Source organism: Euprymna scolopes, chromosome 28 (assembly GCF_053919585.1).
Source record: "Euprymna scolopes isolate OS-2025 chromosome 28, ASM5391958v1, whole genome shotgun sequence".
Lineage (NCBI taxonomy): Eukaryota > Metazoa > Mollusca > Cephalopoda > Sepiida > Sepiolidae > Euprymna > Euprymna scolopes.
In genome coordinates this window covers 8,229,007-8,251,723 of record NC_136509.1, presented here as the reverse complement: position 1 = coordinate 8,251,723, position 22,717 = coordinate 8,229,007, and the positions used below count along the sequence as shown (strand labels likewise).

Genomic DNA, 22,717 nt, shown 5'->3' with positions numbered 1-22,717 from the left:
GTACCAGTTTTCAAGAAATCTGGCGAAAGAACTGACCCAGTAAATTATCCCCCTATTAGCCTCCTCCCACTTTTCACCAAAATATTTGAGACCATAATTAACCAAGCTCTAGTCCATCACCTTACAGATGCTAAAATTCTGACTGACCAACAATATGGATTTGGGCAAGCCCGTTCCACAGCAGACATACTGACTGTAATCTCAGAACGTATATATCATTCACTGACAAAGCGGGAGAGGGTAGAGCGGTAGCTCCAGATATATCTAAGGCTTTTGACAGGGTATGGCATGAAGGTCTTCTTAGGAAAATCAGATCATATGGTATCACTGGAAGAATACATAACATAATTAGATCCGTCTTAGATAAGAGAAAAATCCAGGTTGTCATCGACAGTCGTACATCTAAATAATGATATAAATGCGGGAGTGCCTCAGGGGTCTATGCTGGACCTCTGTTATTCCCAATATTCATAAATGACCTCACTGACAAAATTGCCTGTGAGATGGGAATACATGCTGACGAGACAACGCTCTATAACAGACATGACAGGAAAACAAATGAACACATATCTAAAGCAATGGCAGAAACACTAGAGGATGACCTCATCATAAATGGATGGTCAGATTCAATGCTGCCAAGACTAAACTCGTTTCCTTCAATAATTATAAGAAACCTTCTCTACCACCAATAGCAATGGCCAATGACCCTTTATCTGAAAGTACATATTTTAAACTCGTCGGCCTAACGCTCACAGGAAACATGAGTTGGAACAATTATATTGAGAGTATCGTCAGGACCGCTGCGAAGAAGGTAGGTTCTCTCTACCGTGCTAGAAAGATACTAACGCCCGAAAGTATCCTATGTCTCTATAAGGCCACCATTCGTCCATGTATGGAGTATTGTTGTCATATTTGGGCTGGTGCATCTGCCACTGGTCTCTCGCTCCTAGACAATCTGATAGGCCCTGAACTGCCATCTAAGCTTCAGCCTCTGTCCCATCGACGAAACGTTGCATCTCTCTGCCTGTTCTACAAGTATTTTAACGGTGAAAGCTCTGACAAACTGCCAGCACTTGTTCCCTCCTTGACGTAAACACCCCCGACAAACCCGAAAAGCAGCTTAATCTCACCCTTTCGCAGTAGAGATCCCTATATGTAAGAGAGCCTTCTACTCCAGTAGTTTCTTCCCCAGAACCGCTAGACTTTGGAATTCCCTTCCGGGTCTCTGCTTCCCTTCATGCAGAAGTTAAAGGGTAATGTGAAACAACATCTTGCTGCCCAAATCCCTACACAGTACCCCTGATGCCTATGTCCCTGATAGTAGCCCCCTACAACAAAGTGGCAATGTGCCTTGTTTGGGGTGAAAATATAATAAAAAACTGCTTTAAAGCTTCGCCGCTCACTCATTTTCTGACCAAATTTCAAACAATTATTACAGTTTATATAACACCTTCTCAGCTATATTGTAATAAAAACAAGTTTAGTTCAGTTATGATGAATTTAGTATGATTCAAAATCGTAAAAATATGTAAAGAGGTGAGCGATGTCTTTTTTATGATTGGTTTCCATAGCAACTTCGTCGCTTCTACGACTACTGTTCCTACTAATTCACTCCTATAGCGAAAAGAGAAGACAAAAGTAACAGAGAGAGAATAGACGGGAGATAATTGGTGGGATTTTATTGAAGCAGACAAGTGCCGTATATTGTTATAACATGGATATATATATATATATATATATATATATATATATATATGTACGTGTATATATGTCTATGTGCATGCATGTGTCTATACGTGTATATATGTGTATGTATATCCATGTATATAAGTCACACATATATAAATCTGTTACGACGACCGCGGTCACGTGAGAGTTGCAAACACCTATAATTGAAAGTATTACTGTTATAAAAAAACTGGTTTCAACATTGGCACATATAGCTTTTTAGTGTGTACATTTACATACATATATATATTTATAAATATATATACATATATATATACACACATATATATATACATACACACATATATATATATATATATATATACATACATGTACACACATACGTATACACATTTATATAATTATTTAGTTTTCTAAAATTTTCAAATTACTTAGTTTGAACTGCTGTAGTTTAAAGAAAAAATAAAATTTATTCATTTATTTCTTGTGCATTTCAAAATATATCTTAAGTTAACTTTCTTTCTCACACACATATGTCAAAAATCGAATACATAATCAGTTAGTTTTCATGTGAAAGTACATTTCGCGAGTGACCGACACCGGAGAGCTGATTAGAGAAGCCGAAAACGATGGCTGGACTAATATCAACACGATTGGCAATCATTGGCAAAAAATCCGCCAATGAAACGCAAACTGACGACGGACGAGACTCCATTTGATCAATAAAGTTTCTCTAATCTTTTTCACATTAAATAGCACGCGGATTCGGATTTGATCAAACCCAACGCTTACATTAACGGCCATTCGGAGTTGGTGTACCGAGTCATGTCGAATTGAAGGAAAGATTAGAATCTTTATACGTAGTTTCATCGCAGTACTATCCTGGCTCTATGTGAATCTTGACATTCTCTCCATCTAAAGCAAAATCTATTGGTTTTATCACTTATTAGTACACTAGGACATCTTATCGCTCGATTTTATAAGCCAACTATCTTTGATACTCAAGATTCGATCATTAATAAAATCCTACGGATGTGTTATTTTGATCATACGAACTTGTTTTGTTATCATGGTTGTTAGCATGAAATTGATTGGCTGATGAAACTATGACTTTTTTTTAGACTTTACGGAAATTCGAAATTAACCTTTTATTAAATTCATGGGGCTAGATTGTTCTTTTCCTTCAGCCAGGAACGGTGTTATTCTTTTTTATTACCTCTTGGTATTGTAAAAATGCCGGAGTTTACATAATTGAATGTACCTAACTTTCTAGTTATATCAAAATTTGCTTTCTCTAACTACGGCTTAATTTTTCTTCGTTCAATTGTCAAGTTTTATGAAGTAAAGAATTTGAATATGACTTGTTTCCTTATTTCTACTTACATGATTTCCATATTAACTTATTCATATATAGAGAGAAAGATAAATACATTCAGCTACATAAAATTGCCCGCCTTTAATGTTTAGTTGTACAAGATTGACAAGGGCCTTTACTCTTGTTAGTTTTACACACAAAAGCAAATCACTTGTGTTGAAGTAATTGCATACGAGTTGTTTTCAATCAGTTTATATTATTTGTATCGACACTTTTGTTGACAGTACATATATCATGCTCTAATCCCCTTCAAATTAATGCACTTGTATCGTTCCAGCAACTTATGGCAGGCATCAGGTAAATCATCATCGTCCCAGTTCGTTCATCTCATCAATTGTCTTATAAGCTTTTCTTGAAGTTAAGAAATAGCCAAAATTAAAGGGGGGCATAGTCTGGACTATGGGGAGAATGAGGAATTGTCTTGATAACCATCTTGGTTAAATAGTCTTGATAACCATCTTGGTTAAATAGTCTTGATAACCATCTTGGTTAAATAGTCTTCGACAAAAATGGAGTTATGGACTGCAGTCTAGCAATGAACTTAGCGCTAACCTTCCACAGTCATTAAATTTTTATTTGGCCAATAAACCATGATGTTCTGACATCCTTACTTCTCTCACACCTCTCGTCATCCCTCACAGACTCCCTTGCCTTCATTGAATCTTTTATGCAACTCGAAAACTAATGCCTGATCTATGCATGATGGCCCAAAAGCAGTCTAAAGACTCTTGTGGTATTTTTACCAAGTTGAAAAGATAATCTTTTTGCTGATAGTTCTTCGAATGTGTCCTCACGTCAGGATTACATTTTTGAAAATCACTTAGCTGTGGCAGTTCGGATTTAGTATGGTGTGTTCTAATTCCTGTTGTAGCTTTTCATTTCAACTTGAAATTATAAATATTAGTCATCTCAAAAAATGTATAGAAATAACATACTGAATTTTTAAGAATCTACGACACTTGTAAATGCCTGTGCAAAAGAAAAACGTCCAGAAATCGATTGAAAGCCTCTCGTTTCACTAAATGTTTAATTAGCATCGGCCAAAAAAAAACTTACTAAAAGATTCGTAAACACTAAAATGAATTCTCGAATACTATATATATATGGAAAATACTGTCTTTTAAAAAATTTCATTTATGTAGCAAAGCACTTGGTCTTTAAATAAACAAATAAAGCGCTTTAAAATCGTGCTCAACGTTTATATATAAACATATGATTTACGAACACCGCCACCGTGTCTTCGAGATAGATAATATGTTGGGGACAGGATGGTCTGCTGTGTGATAGACGACCCCGTCTCCATGTGTGATGGTGTATGGATGTATTTAATGCTAGAGGAATTGAAAAGGCAAAAGGTTGCACAATGAGGACGAAAACATACCGTTATATATCAGCGAAAGAAATGCAATTTATTTACATAAATATACATGAAGGATGGATAGAAAGAATGAGAGCTCGTTAGAATAAGAGTTCGCTACTTGCGATCGATAGTTGTGAAATGCTGACTGGCTAGGCAGGGCGCTGTGGTGGCTCATACCACCCGGAGCGGTGTTTGTTACATATTGACTGCTTGAAGGTCCGGCGCGAAAGAGAAAAATATGTGAAAAAGGAAGTGACGTAGCTAGGTCGCTCTTCTGAGTTAAAGGGCGACAATCGAGTTCGGCTGGGAGTTTTCGACTCTCACAAATATATATAGTAAACATAAATGAACCTAATCTAAATACTAAATCTACACAGAAAGAAAATGTTGGGCATATATATATATATATATATATATATATATATATATATAGTTTAACTAAGAAAGGTGAGGCTAATAGTCCGCAATAAATGAATTAATAAACAATACTCATCTCAATAAGGAATTCCAATTAAATTAAATATATACCATTCGGTACGGACCCGACCATGGAAGATCAGATAATGAATAAACGTGAATTTATAAGACCAAAAAATCGAACCATGATGCCCTTCAGAGCTCGTGACCCAGGGGATAGAGCCGTTGAATCTCTACGGTTCCAGGTGAGAATTATCTGAGGATAGCGGTTTCAATCCTACCCAAAATCGGCCAGAGGCCTACTTGGCCAAAACGTGGTAGGACGACAACAACTATGAATGCCAGTAATTACTGAGAATGAAGTTAGGAGATTCGGAGTTCCTATTCCGTCACGGTTACCATCTGACGAAGGCCAGAGGAATATTTGCCCGAAACAACAACTAAGAAAGATGAGGATAATAGTCCGCAATAAATGAATTAGAAAATAGGTTTCATATACAGAAATAAATTCCTGTTAACACGCACTTAACCTTATTAAAATTAATGTGAAAAAGAAATAAAGATGTTTAGGGTAAAATTTAAGTGCGGACAGAGAATGCTTAAATCTTATATTAAAATTTAAAACTGGTGCAATAAAAATAATTATTAGATCGCCAACATTATATATAGAAACTTAAATGATTATAGCCGAAATAGTAGTAAGTTTAATTTAATAATCGTTATAGATAATAAAATAGTACCAGATTGTTTCAGTAACACTAAGATTATGATAGGTTAAAATAAGTTTAATCAAAATAATTAATAAAATTAATTGAAAACTAAGCGAGAAGTTAGTAAAAATTAATTAATTACCTCCCTTTGAACGTAAAGATTTTGCGGATGATAATAAATAAGAAAGATAAATTAAAATAACGTTTTAGAGAGAGTACATATTATTTACGTGAGGGCCTGTAGATATATTATTAAATGTTCCTTGTAGTTGACAACACACATTTTGAATGTTCATTTAGAGAGGAGATAGAGTGACAGTAGGTACATGTTGAAGACATTTATACAGAGAGAGTTCATATTCACAAGGCATATACTTTGATGAGAGGATGGAGTGGTATACATTGATCCATACTGGAATGATTAAACACATTGCCTTTTCTCGGTGGAATGATGAACACGGCAGTTATAAAAAGAGATGAGACGGCAGTTATAAAATCATGATAGTTTATTCTCCGACTGGTCGGAAATGATTCTGTACTTCAGGGATTCAAAGTTCTTACATGGTTCCTTCTAAGCCTCCCGCTTCCAAGAGGGTGCCCTGACTAACTGAGAATCGGTCTGATCCTCTCTGAGTTTCTGATTTGAAACTGATTCTCCCCTTAACTAACTTCGAACCTTTCCTATATTGAGAAATCATTTCTACCATGACATCACATATATATCTGATCAACGTGACCGCAACTCACGTCTTTCAAACAAAACGATCAGAACAGTTTCGTGTGGAATGTTGCGCTGATATTCTTGAAATGAGAGACTGATTCAGGTTTCCTAGATAAGGTAGTGACTTGCGACGAGGGTTGGGTTTTCACCTACGATCCTGAGAACTAACGCCAGAGTGCTCAGTGGATGCACCCATCCTTCCCCAGGCCCAAGAAGGCAAAGATGAGCAGGCCAGAAGAGAAGGCAATGGTAATTTCTTTTCTTTGGCTCCCAGGGATTCATTCATGTTGAATAGGTTCCTCAGGGCCAAACTGTCAATAAGGAATATTACCGTACTCTTCTGAAAAGGTTCAGGGAAAAATGAGGAAGAAGCGGCAATAGCAATGGAGGATATATATATGTATATATATATATATATATATATATATATATATATATATATATATATATATATATTATAGTTAAATATAACAAGAAATATTACATACGTATTATTTCTCAGGATTTTAAAACCAACTGTTACTACCACAGAATCACATTAAACAACGAAAAATCGCCGAATGAAAACATTAATAGCGAACTATTACTGGGAGCTTAAAGCAACTGGACGCTTGCCAGCAGTCGAATGAAAATACGAAAAGCCAATACGTATAGGAATTTAGACTATGTCTGCATTCAAAATGCATTACATTTAAAAAACCTGAAGTTATTAAATTGCAGAAGCGACGTAGCGATTCTATGCTCACACAAAAATGTTTAACCTTAGGATAACACACACACACACACACACACACACAAATCTAAAATTAATAACAACTGAAACCTGTGGAAATTCCACTCTTTCATATGTAATATATAGATGTTGGCATACTGTGGATGTTCAGCGACGCCTTGATAATATTGTAGCCCTTTCTTTAAAACTGTAGAAGTATTTATCCAAGCTAGCAGGGACGCCCGGCATCGTCCAGTCGTAAAATATGATTAAATATATTTTAATTTATGCAAATTTCGTACATATCGTAGAATAAATTTTCTTATATAGTATAAAGTTGTGATTTCAAAAATAAAAATAATATATCCATCTGAGTGGTATGCATCAGCAAATGAAAACTGAAACCAAAACGCACGAAGAATATATATATATATATATATATATATATATATATATATATATATAACAACATGTGTTTCTTTGAGCTATAATTGAAACCGAAACTTCAGAATAATTCTTTGGAAAATTATTTATAAAAAGTAAATGTCTTGAGTACTCTCAGCTATATTAGAAACCGAAACCAAAACATATGAAGAATTATGAGTAAACTTATTACAAAAAAGGAAATGTCATAACAATTAAACGACGGTCACTCTGAAGAAAAAAGATGTAAGCGTGATACACAAAATAACACACGCTATTGCATTAATATACGGATACTCATTATTATGAAATAATACAAAATAAACTAGTACAAACACACTTATAAAAACACATCCAAGTTAAAATTAGGTCATTAATACATAAAGAAAGAGAACTCATTCGCGGAAAAATTAATAAGAATTACAAGTGAGAATTTGCAGCAATAAAATAGGAGTGGTACAAAGCTGTGATTGACTAATTCAACATCGTTTATGAAAACAGGGAGTTTTGATGGATTGATAGGTTGATATGCTGTAAAACCAATCAATGTGGTAATTTAATGCCGGAGTCCTTTTTTTTTAAAACTATTTTTTATTGAGGGGGGGGGGGTTCAGCCTTTCCTCCCTTTTTTTTTTATAAAATCGAACTAAGAAATTAAATGTATTTATACATGGATATGTATATTTGGGTGACTTTAAATTTCCTTAAATTTTCTTATATAAATTTACTTTCCTTAAGTATGCCAGAATATTTGTTGAGTTGACCTTTTCAAAAAGGTCCTCCATATTGCTTTCTGTATAATATTGTTTTCTAGTTGGTCATCACACCCAACTAGGATATATTTTACTGTGAGTGTCTCCTGGCATGGGATGCACTCTGGCGCCGATTCTCCATTTAGTATATAAGAATGAGTAAAGTTGGTGTGTCCTATGCGCAGCCGAGTCAGTATTACATCTTCTCGGCGTGATCTCTTGATGTCCGAACATCGTTCCTTAAGTTCAGGTTTGGTTGAGTATAATTTGCTGCCCTCTTGCTGACTCCACCGCAGTTGCCATTTTTCCTGTATGTATGCTTTTATCTGGGGTCTAAGATCAGTATGTGGAATCTTAAAATTGTTAGTTGGAAGGTGAGAAGATTTTTTTGCAGCTGTATCTGCCCTGTCATTGCCTTTGATCCCCACATAGCTGGGGATCCAGACAAGAATTAACCTTATTGCCATGCATATTTTCATAACATATCTATAATATAAAGCTGAACGTGTGTGTGTGATGAGGAATAGCCTCCTATATGGTTGACTATTTAAAAAAAAAACTGATTACATATAATGATAGAAGATGTATCGAGGATCAGGAATGGGTATGTGTGATCTGGCAGAACGGTGGTTCATAAAAATTGTGGGGTCTTTGTTCGCGCCTGCCCCCAAAGTATGGAAATAAATGAAAAAAAAAAAAAACGTTTACACGGGTTTTTGATATAGATATACATAAACATACTTATCAAAGTATTCTTAACTTAAATAGGGATGGTATAATAAAATTGTGGGGTCCGCGTTCGCGCCCGGCCTCCATAGAATGGAAATAGGCACACACTTTAATAAAGACTTTTCATATTTATCTGCGTTAATTATGTTTCAGTTTGAAGAAATATGGTATAAAATTATGGGGTGTTTGTTCGCGCCTGACCGCATAGAATGGAAATATATCACAAAGTTTAACAAGGTTTTTTAATACAGATCTACAAAATATTCTGATATGTGTTTCAGTGTGAACAGGTATGGTATAATAAATTATGGGGTTTATTTATTTGATTTTTACTTTCATCATATTTTGCATTGGTTTTGATACCCCCAAATTCGAAGCTATCTCTTTACAACCCTTCCTTTTCATAACCTATCATGCTTTCATAAATCAGAGTCCATTTTTTGTAGGCTGTCTTTGAATCCAGTCAACGACGGGTACTTTTGCTAGTGTATATATATATATATATTCCCGTCGGTCTGGGTGTGTGAGGTTACCCATAAATACTAAGTGATTTGTAAATCTACACAGATAATTTGTTTATAGTGTTGGAGACTGTAGAATAGACATCTGTTGGTAGAAGAACTAATCTTTATCGGCACAATAGCTGTCACAAGGCAGAGCAAACAGTAGACCTCAGATTTTTACATCAGATCTTTTCCTTGTTCAAACGCTTGTCTGAAAGACTATGGGTTCATTTTTTCACAGTGGATTAAACGCGCCTCCAAATACCAACCTAAAAATTTCTACGTTCCGGCGCAGTATACAACGGGCCAATGATTTCCGAACGGTTATCCATCTGGTACTGGTATGGCTCATCCTGGCTTAACATCGGTGATCTGACGAAATGCGTAAGCGATAAAACATAAGAAGCCCTAAAACTAATACACCAAAGTATAATAATACATTGCAGTTGTTTTTACTTTTATTAGTTAATATATTTCTTCATTCGGTGGATTTTTATGTGGAATCTTTAGATGTTGCCAATAACTCTGGAAATACATGAAAACACTTTCATTCGGTTTTTTTAATAAATTATACATAATGATTCAGTATAAACTCCTATATAAAGTAGCATTTGGCAGTTAAAGAAATTCGTTGTATACAAATAAGATTGCCACGGTCTCGCGAGAGTCTAGGATTAGGTTTTGGTGCAAATCTCCAAATAATGGAGTCAGATAATCGGAAAAAAGATGGAATTTTATTACTCGCATTAGTTTGGTCTGAATCTTGAATTTCTCCCGGGAAGAGGCTTGGGAATTTCATATGTAGATTCACTAATTATAAATTTTATTTTTCTTAACATTTTTTATTTCTTTAGTTTACCATATATATATAAAGTGAAAATGTCTGTCTGTGTGTGAATCAGTGTGTGTGTGTGTGTGTGTACATTTTCCTACACAATAACTGTCAGTTTTGAGTCTACAGACTCAAAATTTGATATACAAGGTACTGAGTTTTGGGGAAATCAATGTGATCGGTTTTCTGCCAGAAATTTGTCGATTAAAGGGTCAAAGTTTAACGATTTGACCTTTGAGAACTCTACCAAACTCCTCCGACAATTTTCGGTCTAAACACTTGAAATTTTAGATATAGGTTCATTGGACAGATCTAACTTTATTTAAGCTCCAAAAATAAATTTTAAGGGGTCATAATATGGGTCAAATTGACCACTATTTTTTTGCTCAACATGCATCTCCAAATACCCGAGCAACGGCGGGCACCCATGCTAGTATATATATATATATATAAGTATATTAACATTTTTAGTTGGCCATATTATATGAAATATCTGTATATGTTTATAACACGATAATCTTAAATGAAGTTCAAAATAGATGAGAAATAAGTTTGTGTTTTCATATTTATCAAAAAATGTAAATTGATTTTTTAAATGAAAAAAAAAATATTTTTGGATTTTTAAAAACATCCGTATATATTAGCGTTATATTTTAAAACGCAATACACGTTAACTGCAACAGATAATATAAGCGACAGTTTTTAAAGCAAAAAAGTGTTAAATCTTGAAAGAATATCTTTTGTATTTTAAGGTTTGTTACAACGACCTTATTGACCGCTAAATGTTGGTTATTGGTTGGTTGTTTTTGTTTTACGGCATATCAACACTTTTCAGATTATTTGATGCCGAATTCGGTGATTTTGAAGGAAAGGTTAATTGGCCGAAGTGGTTGAAAACATCTTTTTATTCCAGCACCTTACTTATATGCACAGGAGACTGATTGGTTTGCACAGAAAGGGAGATGACCGATCGGCATTTTAAGATACTGGTCAGACTGCTGAAGTTTTCCAGGATATTGGGAACCAGTATTCCTTAACGTAACGTATAAACAGCTTTGTAAGTATGGAAGCTAGTTGCAGTTGAAGCTTTTGTATCATTATGATTGAAATGTTGTCGGAGCGAGTTGCTTTACTGGAATCAAGTTTTTTTTTTTGATAAGCTTGGCAACATCACGTACATATATATGTACATCGCACAGTGTGTTTTTAGTCACAGAGGAAAATGCCTGGGGTATGCGGCCCTGATTTCAAGCGGTAGAATTTGCTACAAAGTTCTTGGCGAAGTGTTCTACTTCGTCAGGTGCTGAAGAAATTACCTCAGCTCCATTCATGATTGTTGGGATAAAGAACACGCTTCTGTTCAGTACCATGTTTGTTATTCGCCTAAACTGGTGCAAACCAGGCTGCTGCTCAACTAAGAATTTGCCGTACTGACCATCCGAATCTTTCGCATTCTTTTTTATTCGCTGCCAGTGGTAAATGCGGCTGTAGTTTCGCATCATCTATAACGTTGGAAGCAATGGAAATAATAATTTCTATGTGCAATGGAAGCGACATATTCTGGGGTGAGCCACGGCTAGGTGTTGGGCTTTTACTGTAAACTTTTTTTAATGACATTAAATGGTTCCTTAACTGTTCAGTTATGTCTGATATTATAGAGGACACCATCTTGATCATGGAGTGCAGAGGTGTATCTGATCTAAATTCTCGGACTTTATCCCAATCAGGAATAGTGTATTGCTATAGAGCTCAATAAGAAATAAATATGAAGGTTTATTACATGTTTCTTTAATTTTAACCGAGACAACTGAGTGCTCAGAAAATCCCAAAGGAGATTAATTAATTAACTTACAAGCAACGGAGTTTTCTAATGAAGGACATGGTGTAAAAGTTGTTTTCTTCATATGGTTTTAAAGGTTAACAAAATTCCAAGACTCATACATACATACATACACACATACATACACAAGGTGAACTGAAACAAATCAAACGCATAATAAAAAGTGGAGAAAGAAAGGAATATAAACTAGATAAATTACAACGGAAAACGTAAGAACGATCCGAGCCAAGAAAGGAAAAATGTCAGCACATTAATTGAAAGAAACAGATTAACGGTGTTCAGTTACACACTATTCCCGCTTGAAAAGAGAATCGATCGACATTTTTCATCATCACTCCAGGTAAATTAGCGACTAGTCTTTAAGTTAAGTTATACAGCTAATCTGTTGCAATAAGTATTGCGTTTCTGCATTAAATCACCTAAGCCGATTGTAAAACAGATAAGCCAATCAAACGAAAGCAATGCTTTCACAGAAAGGCATAAAAATACAGAAATTAGACGAATATGTCAAAAGTAAAGAATATATGTTGGGTATGGCATGAAACTAAATCCGATTAACACTTCTAACTTTTCGAGTTGTATGTGATTTAAAACCCAGAAAAAATAAAACTCCGACAGCCGTTCATTATTTAATATGTAATCAATGTTATCATTTACGTTTCGAAGCTATTTATATAACCATGATAACACGAGAGTTGTTGCAAATAACAGTAGCGCTTGCTCGTCTACGTCGTGTATGTATATATATATATATATACTCTAGACTGATTCGACAAGCAGCAAAATCTCACCTCTTCACTGTTGAGGTTATTAGATGGCGGAAATTTCTAGTCTAATATTTTCTTGCTTCGACTTGATAGCCTTGTGAATTTCCTCGGTTTCTGCTTCCCTGATTAACCTGCATAAATTTCAATGTAATGTAAACAAACATTTTGCTCAACTCCCCAGAGTTCCCGATTAGACATGGTTACAAGTAGCAATGTCTTCTTTGAAAAAAGAAGACGTAAAATGTTTAAAAAAAAACACACACATACATCATGCAATATGTCTCAACCATAATTTATAACAAAATTAATGAACACATATGTAGGGAAATTGCTAAAACTCAAGAGGAAGGCATCCAATCTGTAGTGAAATGTGGCCGAAACTGATTGGTAACGTCCAATGCTTCTATGACTAATCTTACCTTTTTAAATAATTACAAGAAACTTTCTTAACCACTGTTTGCCATAGCTAATAATAGACTGCCTAAAAGTACTCCCCTCAAGCTCATAGGCTTAACATTCTCAGATAACATGAATTGGAACAAAAACATTTAGGCAATTGGCAAGACTGTTGCAAGAAAAGTGGCCCCTCTCTCTACCGTGCTAAAAGGCTACTCACACCCGAGTGGATCCTGTATATCTAAAAGGCTATGGTTCGTTCATGCGTGGAATATTTTTCCACATCTGAGCTGGTAAATCTGCCACTAGTCTCTCGCTTCTACACAGGATTAAAAAATGAGTCGGCAACCTAACTAGTCCTGAGCTATAAACTAAACTTCAACGTCTGTCCCATCAAAAAAGCCTGGCATCCTTGTGGCCGTTTTATAAATAATTTAATGGCAAGTGCTCTGACGAACTTTGAGCACTAGTACTCCCTCGACGACAATACCATCGACAACCCACTCACTCGACGACAATACCATCGACAACCCACTCCCTCGACGACAATACCATCGACAACCCACTCACTCGACGACAATACCATCGACAACCCACTCACTCGACGACAATACCATCGACAACCCACTCCCTCGACGACAATACCATCGACAACCCACTCCCTCGACGACAATACCATCGACAACCCACTCACTCGACGACAATACCATCGACAACCCACTCACTCGACGACAATACCATCGACAACCCACTCACTCGACGACAATACCATCGACAACCCACTCCCTCGACGACAATACCATCGACAACCCACTCCCTCGACGACAATACCATCGACAACCCACTCCCTCGACGACAATACCATCGACAACCCACTCCCTCGACGACAATACTATCGACAACCCACTCACTCGATGACAATACCATCGACAACCCACTCCCTCGACGACAATACTATCGACAACCCACTCCCTCGACGACAATACTATCGACAACCCACTCCCTCGACGAAAATACCATCGACAACCAGCAAAATCCAACCTTTGTACTGTAAATTCCGTAAAGCCTTCTACTTGAATAGTTTTTTTTTTTCGCTACACTTTTGAATTCCCTCTCTGTCCCCTACTTCCCTGATTGTACTGACATACAGAATTCATAAGTAATATGAACAGGCATCCCGCTACCCAGGTCCATAAATAGTATCCTTGAAAATCTAGTTTCAAATCGTAGCCGTTCAAAAAAGTGGCCGTGCCTTATTCAGGGTGAATAGCCAATAAAAAATAAAACAAAAGTTTATTTTTAACAAAATCTGATTTTCTCGATAGCCATAGTCGTCAATTGCTAGTCTAATGCTTTTTTTCTGAAACAATTATTTGAGGTCTCAATTCATGCAGAATTTTCGATATCACTTATTCAATAGGTGCAGAAACGTAGTTATGTTATCGATGTCATCGACTAAAAATATGCATCCTTAAGAAAGCTTCTTGTGTGGACGTTTTGACTGGTGATTCGTTTCGTTCAACCACACCAATAATCCTGTAAGATATTCACTATTGCTGGTGAACAACATACCTTGCACAACTCAAAATCAGCAGGCGAACAAATTACATATTGGCATTTTTAGTTGCATTGAACATGTAGACTAATTAACCGATCATTATGAATATCGGAAGAAAACTGCGAAGCATATGTGCAATAAAGGCAACATTTGTAACGTTGTCAGAGAACCAACACGTTGTAGCCTTAGTTGCAAATCATACTAAGAATTAAAAAGAAATTCAACTCGCTTTTTTATCCTCTCATTCTTACGTTACCGCTTTTATGTCTATCCCGTGATCGTCTTCTCGAACGTGCCCCGGAACGAAACTCACGCTTGTGATGTGTTATCTTTTAGAACGCACTCTCCTATTTGTCATATTTTTCCTTGCTGTGAAGTTGTTGCGCCCACGGCTCCATATTTGCATATAGCTGTCAGGGTTATGTTATAGATCATGTTTACTTAAGTTGTATGCAAAATGTACAAAGAGGGTGTGAAAATCCTTAATGAAAATCAGAAACTATTTAAAATTATATATATATATATATAAACATCAATTAAAATTTATGCCACAATATTCGGTCTTGTCTAGTACTGCGACGGGTTCAAAAGGAAATACTACAGGTACACATTCTTTTAAAATTTTAATATTACATATCTGCATTAAATTTGACTCATAGTTCTTGTATACGAATAAAGTAAATCATTTTAATACTCCTTAAACTTAAGTTTCAAATTGTAGACGTTTGCAAGAATCCAAATTATGTCGTGGATTTTGATTAAAAAAATGTACTAAATATTGCATTACATTTTGATTTTAATATTCCTATATGAGGTGGGGTTTAAAAATGATGGGAAAAAAAGCTATCTATTTTGGGAAATGTTACATGCGCTGATCCAGATATTGTTACGTGCATAATGAAGATAATCAGTAAAACAAAAACAGAAAAAAAAAATGAAGCCAGTAAAAGAAAAAAATATCTGGAAACAAAAAAAATGGCGACATATAACAGCGAAAAAAGAATGATTTACCTTTCCGTGACGCATGGAAGCTGTCGTGTGTTCGAACATGCTGCACATCATCGATCAGTAAGCTGTTCGATAGAATATCACTTCGTAGATTGATTTTTTCGATCGCTGACCGGAAGGCCAGTTCCTGTGCCTCATTCTCCTCTTCAAATAGTGCACCTGAAAGACACAAAACGATTTTTATCAACCTAGTTTTTTTAAACAATGTTTGTTCTCTCATTACCAATACAAACACCGAAAATAAATTCAACAATAAAATATCAAAATAGTTTGCAGACGTTATAGTGCAACATTTTTGTCTGCTTGAATCAATAAATACTAGAAATGTTCATCTGGAAGTCTGCATTACTTGGAATATTCTGACAATTATTTTCGAGTTTTATTCGTACAAAATTTCGACCGATGTAACTTGCGACCTTCTTTAGGTGTATTTTGTCAAACACTCGAATCTTTCAGTCGAACTTGTGAAATTGCAAATAATTTAAAACTCACCCCTTTGTAAAATCTACGGCGGTATGATGCGCTTGTTACCTCGGCAATATCCAGATAAATGCCGTAAAATAATTCTTCATTGTATTTTTAAAATCGCTCACGCCGAGGATTTAACCTTCATCCCCTAGAATGAGTGTTTTTACAACTGAATTTTATCTAGTACTTTATCCACTATGCCATGGGTATTTGCAGCGTAACAGATAAAGTAATAGATATAAGAGTTGCGTTCAAAATTTCATGCAGATTCCAGAGTTTTACAGAAATATTCTCAGGGTTCGACAATATACATCAAGAGACGGTCGGAGATTACACCGGTCGAAATACAAATCTTCAACCCTCATAGGAAATATTATAAAAGCAGCCAAGAAGTCCAACTAAAAAAAAAATCAGATGGTGCAAGCAAAGCATCGTATAATTAAAGTCGTGCATTATACAACGCGTGTTTAATTATGTGAACATTCTATATTAGTTATTTACCAGGAAAATTAGAAAAATTACAGATAAATTCTTGTAAAGTCAATGTAAGAACTTTGGAAACAGGAAATCTTCATTAAAAAAAGCAAAGGACGTAAAGGACAGTGCGTCTAAGTGTGAATGTAGTTAGTTTCATGTGATGAATAGGCCAGCTAAATACAGTAGTTAACTGCGGTATATAAGTAAAAGAAAAAAAAACTGAACAGGGTTTATTATGAGGGTTGTTTCCAAAAGTGAATCCTATTTTTAACTCCAAAAGTTGGAGAGTTACGTAGAGTTGTACCATTAAAATGAGCGACCTTTTGTACTCCAAAAATTAGTTTCCAGCATAGTCATTACCATTCTCAATGCACTTTTGTGAGCAATGAACGATAGTTGTGCATGGGCGCCCAGTACACACTTTCTCATACGCTGGTCGTTCGAAAAGTACAGTTTTCTATATTTTAATACCAAAAAGTTGAGATACAGAGAGATGAGTTACCAGCATTCTCAATGTACTGTTGCCAATTTTTTTTTGAGGCATCGCTTCTTCAGATCAACGTCTATGAGTGATTGTCATCTTAGAGTCTAACACCGTGGATATGTGAAACAGAGAGATGACACTTTTAGGTAACGAATCCATGTTCCGTCATAATAATATAATTTACAATGCCCCACCCCGATTCATTCAGGCGGAATAAAAATTGGAGGCATTTCTTTTGGAATGCCCTGGTATGTGGCAAGATCCGAAAATTCAGTGGCGTTCATCTCGTTTTTACTAGTAAGCTTTAATTTTCATTTAAACTTAATAAATAATACATAAAACTTCATTTATTTTGTTTGTTGCTAGGATTCCTCATTTGTTTTGTTTGTTGCGAGGATGCGATAGACAACAGTTATGTATGTAACCCAATCCACGTATTTTTTACTTTCTTTTTTTTTTTATTTGCATTCACTCCGAAGAAGGCAGATTTACACTGAAACTTAAAGAGTGAATTAAGAAACAGATTTATTAGGTGATCCTGAGCGTAGAGTTGTGTAGAAATATGTTAGTTCACATTACGTTTAAAAGTCCGCATATTAGTATAGCCGGAGAAACAAGAATATTGATGCAATCAAAGTGGAATTTTACCCGACATGTGGGGGGGGGGTCTACAATTAAAGTGTGAGAATTTGCTGATGGTCACATTTGGTCAGGAAGTATTTTTGTTACGTGGGGTTGTCAATGCGGGAAGTGCATCTAAGTACATTCGATTGCATTACTTGTAAAACAAACACAGGTGAAAAATTGTGGCAATATGATAGTGGCGGTAACTTGGTAGAGAGTGTTGATGCTATTCTATTATTCTCTTAGACTGTCGAAAATGAAGAAACTAGTTGTTAGTGCACACAGATGTTGCAACATTACTCCATGCCAGAAGAAATATTTAAGTAAACAACTATAGAATGATTAGCAAATATTTTTACATTACATTAGCGCCATATTTTCAACACGTTGATATCATAAACTTCGCAGAAGACTAACTCGTGAAAATTTACAACCTACCAGAAATCATAAAAAAAATTAAATTAAATACTCTAAAGCTATTTAATGTTCGACATTATCACGTTGAGGGTAGTATTTGTTCGTTGGCGTATTAACATTCCTTCGTGTTTTTTTTTTTTTGTTTTCGTAAAATTTTCCAAAGAGTCAAACACTAAGACGCAAACAAAAACTCAGACATTATTAATCAACATATAAATTGTTGCTGAAAATTGCGTAAGTTCTCGTAATCGGGTTCTGTTGAGCGCTATTAAAAAAAATCAGACATGTTATATTAATCATTCGTATTATTTGGATTCCTCGGACTACTGCTATTAGCTTGAGTGCATTTTAATAAAGTTTCGGTTTATGTAATCTCCGACCTTCTCATGTGTATCTTGTCGAACTCGGGAATCTGCACGTAATTTTGAACGATACCCTTTAATTCACGGGAGTAGCATGCACTCGTTCCGTCATACATGACTGGATGGAATTTTTAAGTAATTCGCATGTGTATTTTTGGATTGCCCCCACTGAGGATTGGCCTTTCCATTTCAAGGAATGTAATTTTTACAACTGAATTTTGCTATCTGAATTTCTATCAACTGCGCATACCTCCTAGCGGAATAAATAATTATTTTCCAAATTTTGTGCACATTTTAAAGTTCGATCGAACAATTCGAGTGGCAGCACAGCCATGAAAAATGTTGAAGGTTACACCAAGTGAAATGTTATATAAATAACACCTAAGATAAGAACAATACTCCGAAGAATCCAACGATAAATCCTCATCGAAAAAACAAAGCTTCAAAACGTAATGCTATAATGTTTCATAATTCATTATAGAAACCAATTATTACAAAAAGTACATTAAAGCACAAGTGATACACATGCATCAGTGCACAGAGAACGAGGCATAAAAATGACTAAGTTCACCATTCCCCCTCCCCATTTAGCCGCAAAAGTCTCCAGGGGACGTCAAATCCTGGTCAAAATGAACACACGGTGCAGTTTTAGGCTTAACATATGTAAATTTGAGTTCTGCGCAAAAACAATAAATAAAAATAAGTCAATATTTGTCCGTTTCATTTAGCCCCAAAACTCCATAAGGCTTTAATATATTTTAATTTGAGTTCAGCACCATGCAAAACTTTTAAATAGAAATGCACAGGAAATTTTGGATAAATATGGTAAAATAATTCCAAAAGTGAAGTGTTTTTATTAGCGCTAAAAGAAAATTATATAGAAATCAGTTACAACTTTTCAGAAAGTTTTATAAAAATCCAAGGCATCTTTTTTTTTTTTTCAGAAGCATAAAAGTCTTAATTTTAACCCGAAGGGTACCCCTAGGCTGGGACATCGAAGTTTTCCCGGAAAATTATTTCTGTTACTTTTTTATTTTCATGTTCTGCAAAATTTCAAAAAATTCAATGCGTAGTTATTGGGAAAAGTGCGGACAAGGATGAATTTATAGGTCTACTTATTTGTCGCGGGGGGGGGGAGACAAAAAAAAGAAACCTCAATTCGAACTTTCTTTGTAACAACGGCATTTATTTCCTCATCGTTACGGCCGTGACGTCACTTGGGTGATCGTCTTGTACATGCTCTTGAACGTCATCCAAATCTCGGCGTGATTTCGAACGTTATTTTCGATTTTAACGTCACTTTTTTTTTAAGTATTTATTTTTTTCCCTACCGGTGACGTCATTTCGCATGCATTTACATACGCACATATTTAAAAGTAGCAACAACAACAAGAAACTAAATATGTTAAGCTGTATCATTCAAGTTGTTTCAAAATACAAGCTTAATGAAATAATGTATCCGGTTTCAGAGCATATGTACTAATAAGTTGAAACCTAATGACAAAACTTAAAAAAAAAAAAATGGTACGCAATAGAATTTTCTATGTGTTTTTATTTTTATTTCGGCGAACGCCTACAGGTTTTTCCAGTTTCGTAATCTCCTGCAACAATATTGTCTTTGGTGTTGAAGATTGCTTCGCAGAGAAGATCATTGATTTATAAATAAAACGGGTACACTATTCTGACAGTAAAAAAAGGAAAAGAACTAAACGTGGAACGAATTACTGTCCATTGTTGTCCTTGTATCTGCGATGCCCCCGTTTAGTCTAGAAGAAGAAGAAAACAACAAAACAAAAAACAATGCATATCCCCTATAAGAGTAGTGCAATCTTCAACCACCCCTTTCTTGAATCTGCACTGCTCGAATCCAGTGGCAAAGAAAAGTCCAGGACGACTAGAAGCAATGCCGCAATTTTAGTACTGGCTAGGTTCAACATTGCCTAGATAAGCGGTGAGCATATATAGTATGGTGAGCTACGATGTTCACTCTTTCGCTGCCGGAAATTCAAGTGCCCCGAGACGTTTTCTGCGCAAGCGGCTAGAGGCGCCCTTTTTCTTTTTATTGTATTCCCCCTTTTATTATCGCATGCTCATTTTTAATTAATTTTATGTAAACAATTATTTTAAAACTTCCTTAATCTCAACTAATCCCCCCCTTTTGTTCACTCATAAATGAACTATTATTTTCATTGAAATATTTCCTAAGAAGTAATAAATCTTTTTTTATAAATTGAGAGTTAACTGTATTTATTTTGTTGATATATTTTCTACGAAAGAACATCGTAAATTCGACTCTCTGTCTTGCTCTCTTTACTTCTTTTCCCCACAATAATAGTAAAATTAATTAATAAATAATAAACAAATGTAAGAAACATTGGAAAAGGCCAAAATAGTACCTGAATTCACCCATTTTAGTACTCACTAGGTTCAACGTTGCTTAACTTCGGTGATGAAACGGGAACTGGTGTGTCAACGTTATTATATCGTGCCTATTAAAACGGTTATATTAACTAAAATGTGATAATTAGTTATTTTAAAAGATTTTAAATCAAATCAAGTTTGTTGTTTCTTGTTTATTCTCCATTCCCTCGCCAATGAAATGTTATTGTAAATAATTTAATAAAACTTTAAATTTGGGTTTATATGTAGTAGGGCAGCCAATAGACAATTTTATCTATCTGAGACCAAAAGGTGACCGACGACAACTATTTTACCCACACATTTGAATCGCATTGCGCCTAATTTGTTTATGTATTTTTATATTTTGTGCAAATAATTATTTCATTTTTATTAATATACTAGCTGGACGCCCGGCGTTGCCTGGTCGTACGATATGCTTAAACATGATATATTGATTGCAGATTGATTCAATAATATATATATAATCAATAGAGGATTGCGTATTAAGAGGAAGAATTTGTCCAGTTGACTAATTCGCAATGCACACACACAAATATATATATATATATATATATATATATATATATATATATATATATATAACGTCGTTTACCAAATTTCGTCAGTGTTTGTTTACACTGCCACATCAGCTGATATTTGGGCTTGACGATGAATGCGTTCAAAAAGTCATTTCTGATTAATGTTTTGTTTTTAAATATGCAAACGAAGAATTGGTTTACGGCGATTTTTAATGCCACCACTTTTATGGTAAATTAAATTCATTAATAAGAAAAATTAAAATAGAATAGCGAGGTATATCCGAACTTGAATACGGGTTCATTCGATCTCTAGTTGAATGCCCTACCACTCAGCCATATCTCCAGATTTTTTTTTTTTTAAGAAACGATTTCTGGAGATTTTATCATCTCCATTTTTACAGTGTAACAAAATATTCCCCGTAAAAATTATTTTAATCCATAAAAGGGAAACACTATTTTTTAATGTCGAGGTTTTACGATTTTCGATACTTATCGCTTGAAGTACTGTACAAAACATTACTAAGAATACTGCCGAACATATGAATTACCTTTGTGTGAAATTTGAAAACGATAGGCTCAGCCGTTTCGGAACCTATGAAGAAGGAACTCTCTCACACACACAATATTAGTTTTATATAAGAGTAGAGATGAATGTAACACGCTATGTAAAAAGTCAGACAAAAGATATCACCATTTTCGTCTGTATGTATGCCTAAGGTAACAGTTAACATAACCACGGCCTCCTTCCACAAAGAGTTACAATGAGCAGAACTACGGACGTAGAATGCTACATTTGTTCTAATAAGATGGAAGCGACGGTAGTGCATCTTTTGCTACTGTCCACGGAGACTACGGTTTGTCTTGCAGAACACGAATTAAAAAAAAGTGCTACGTTTTTATCAACGGAGAGTGTCAGGAGTTAATTAGGAGATCTATTCATAGTGTTTAATAGGAATGAGTCATCAAGGGGAATTGGCGGCAATGTGAATCAGAAGACTATAATTTGATTACTTGGCCAGCAACGTTAACGGCGTTAATTAAATAAGGTTTCAAATTGTAGTCTCGCTTTCAACCACGAGTGAAGAATAGCAGGGTGTCCTACATTGACCAGTGCGGTCATGAAAGATTAAAACAAACGCGGATGACCATGGGCA

General features: G+C 35.2%; 1 protein-coding gene across 2 annotated transcripts in view; it reads right to left on the bottom strand.

The window, feature by feature from the left end:
- LOC145249442 (glutamate receptor ionotropic, kainate 2-like) overlaps positions 1-22,717 on the bottom strand; it is a 1,370,511-nt gene that overhangs the window by 1,000,480 nt on the left and 347,314 nt on the right. For both annotated transcript variants that reach the window (XM_080110999.1, XM_080111000.1), the window contains exon 3: positions 15,796-15,951. In XM_080110999.1, coding sequence (XP_079967125.1) covers positions 15,796-15,951 — 156 coding nt within the window. The remainder of the gene's footprint in view (positions 1-15,795; positions 15,952-22,717) is intronic.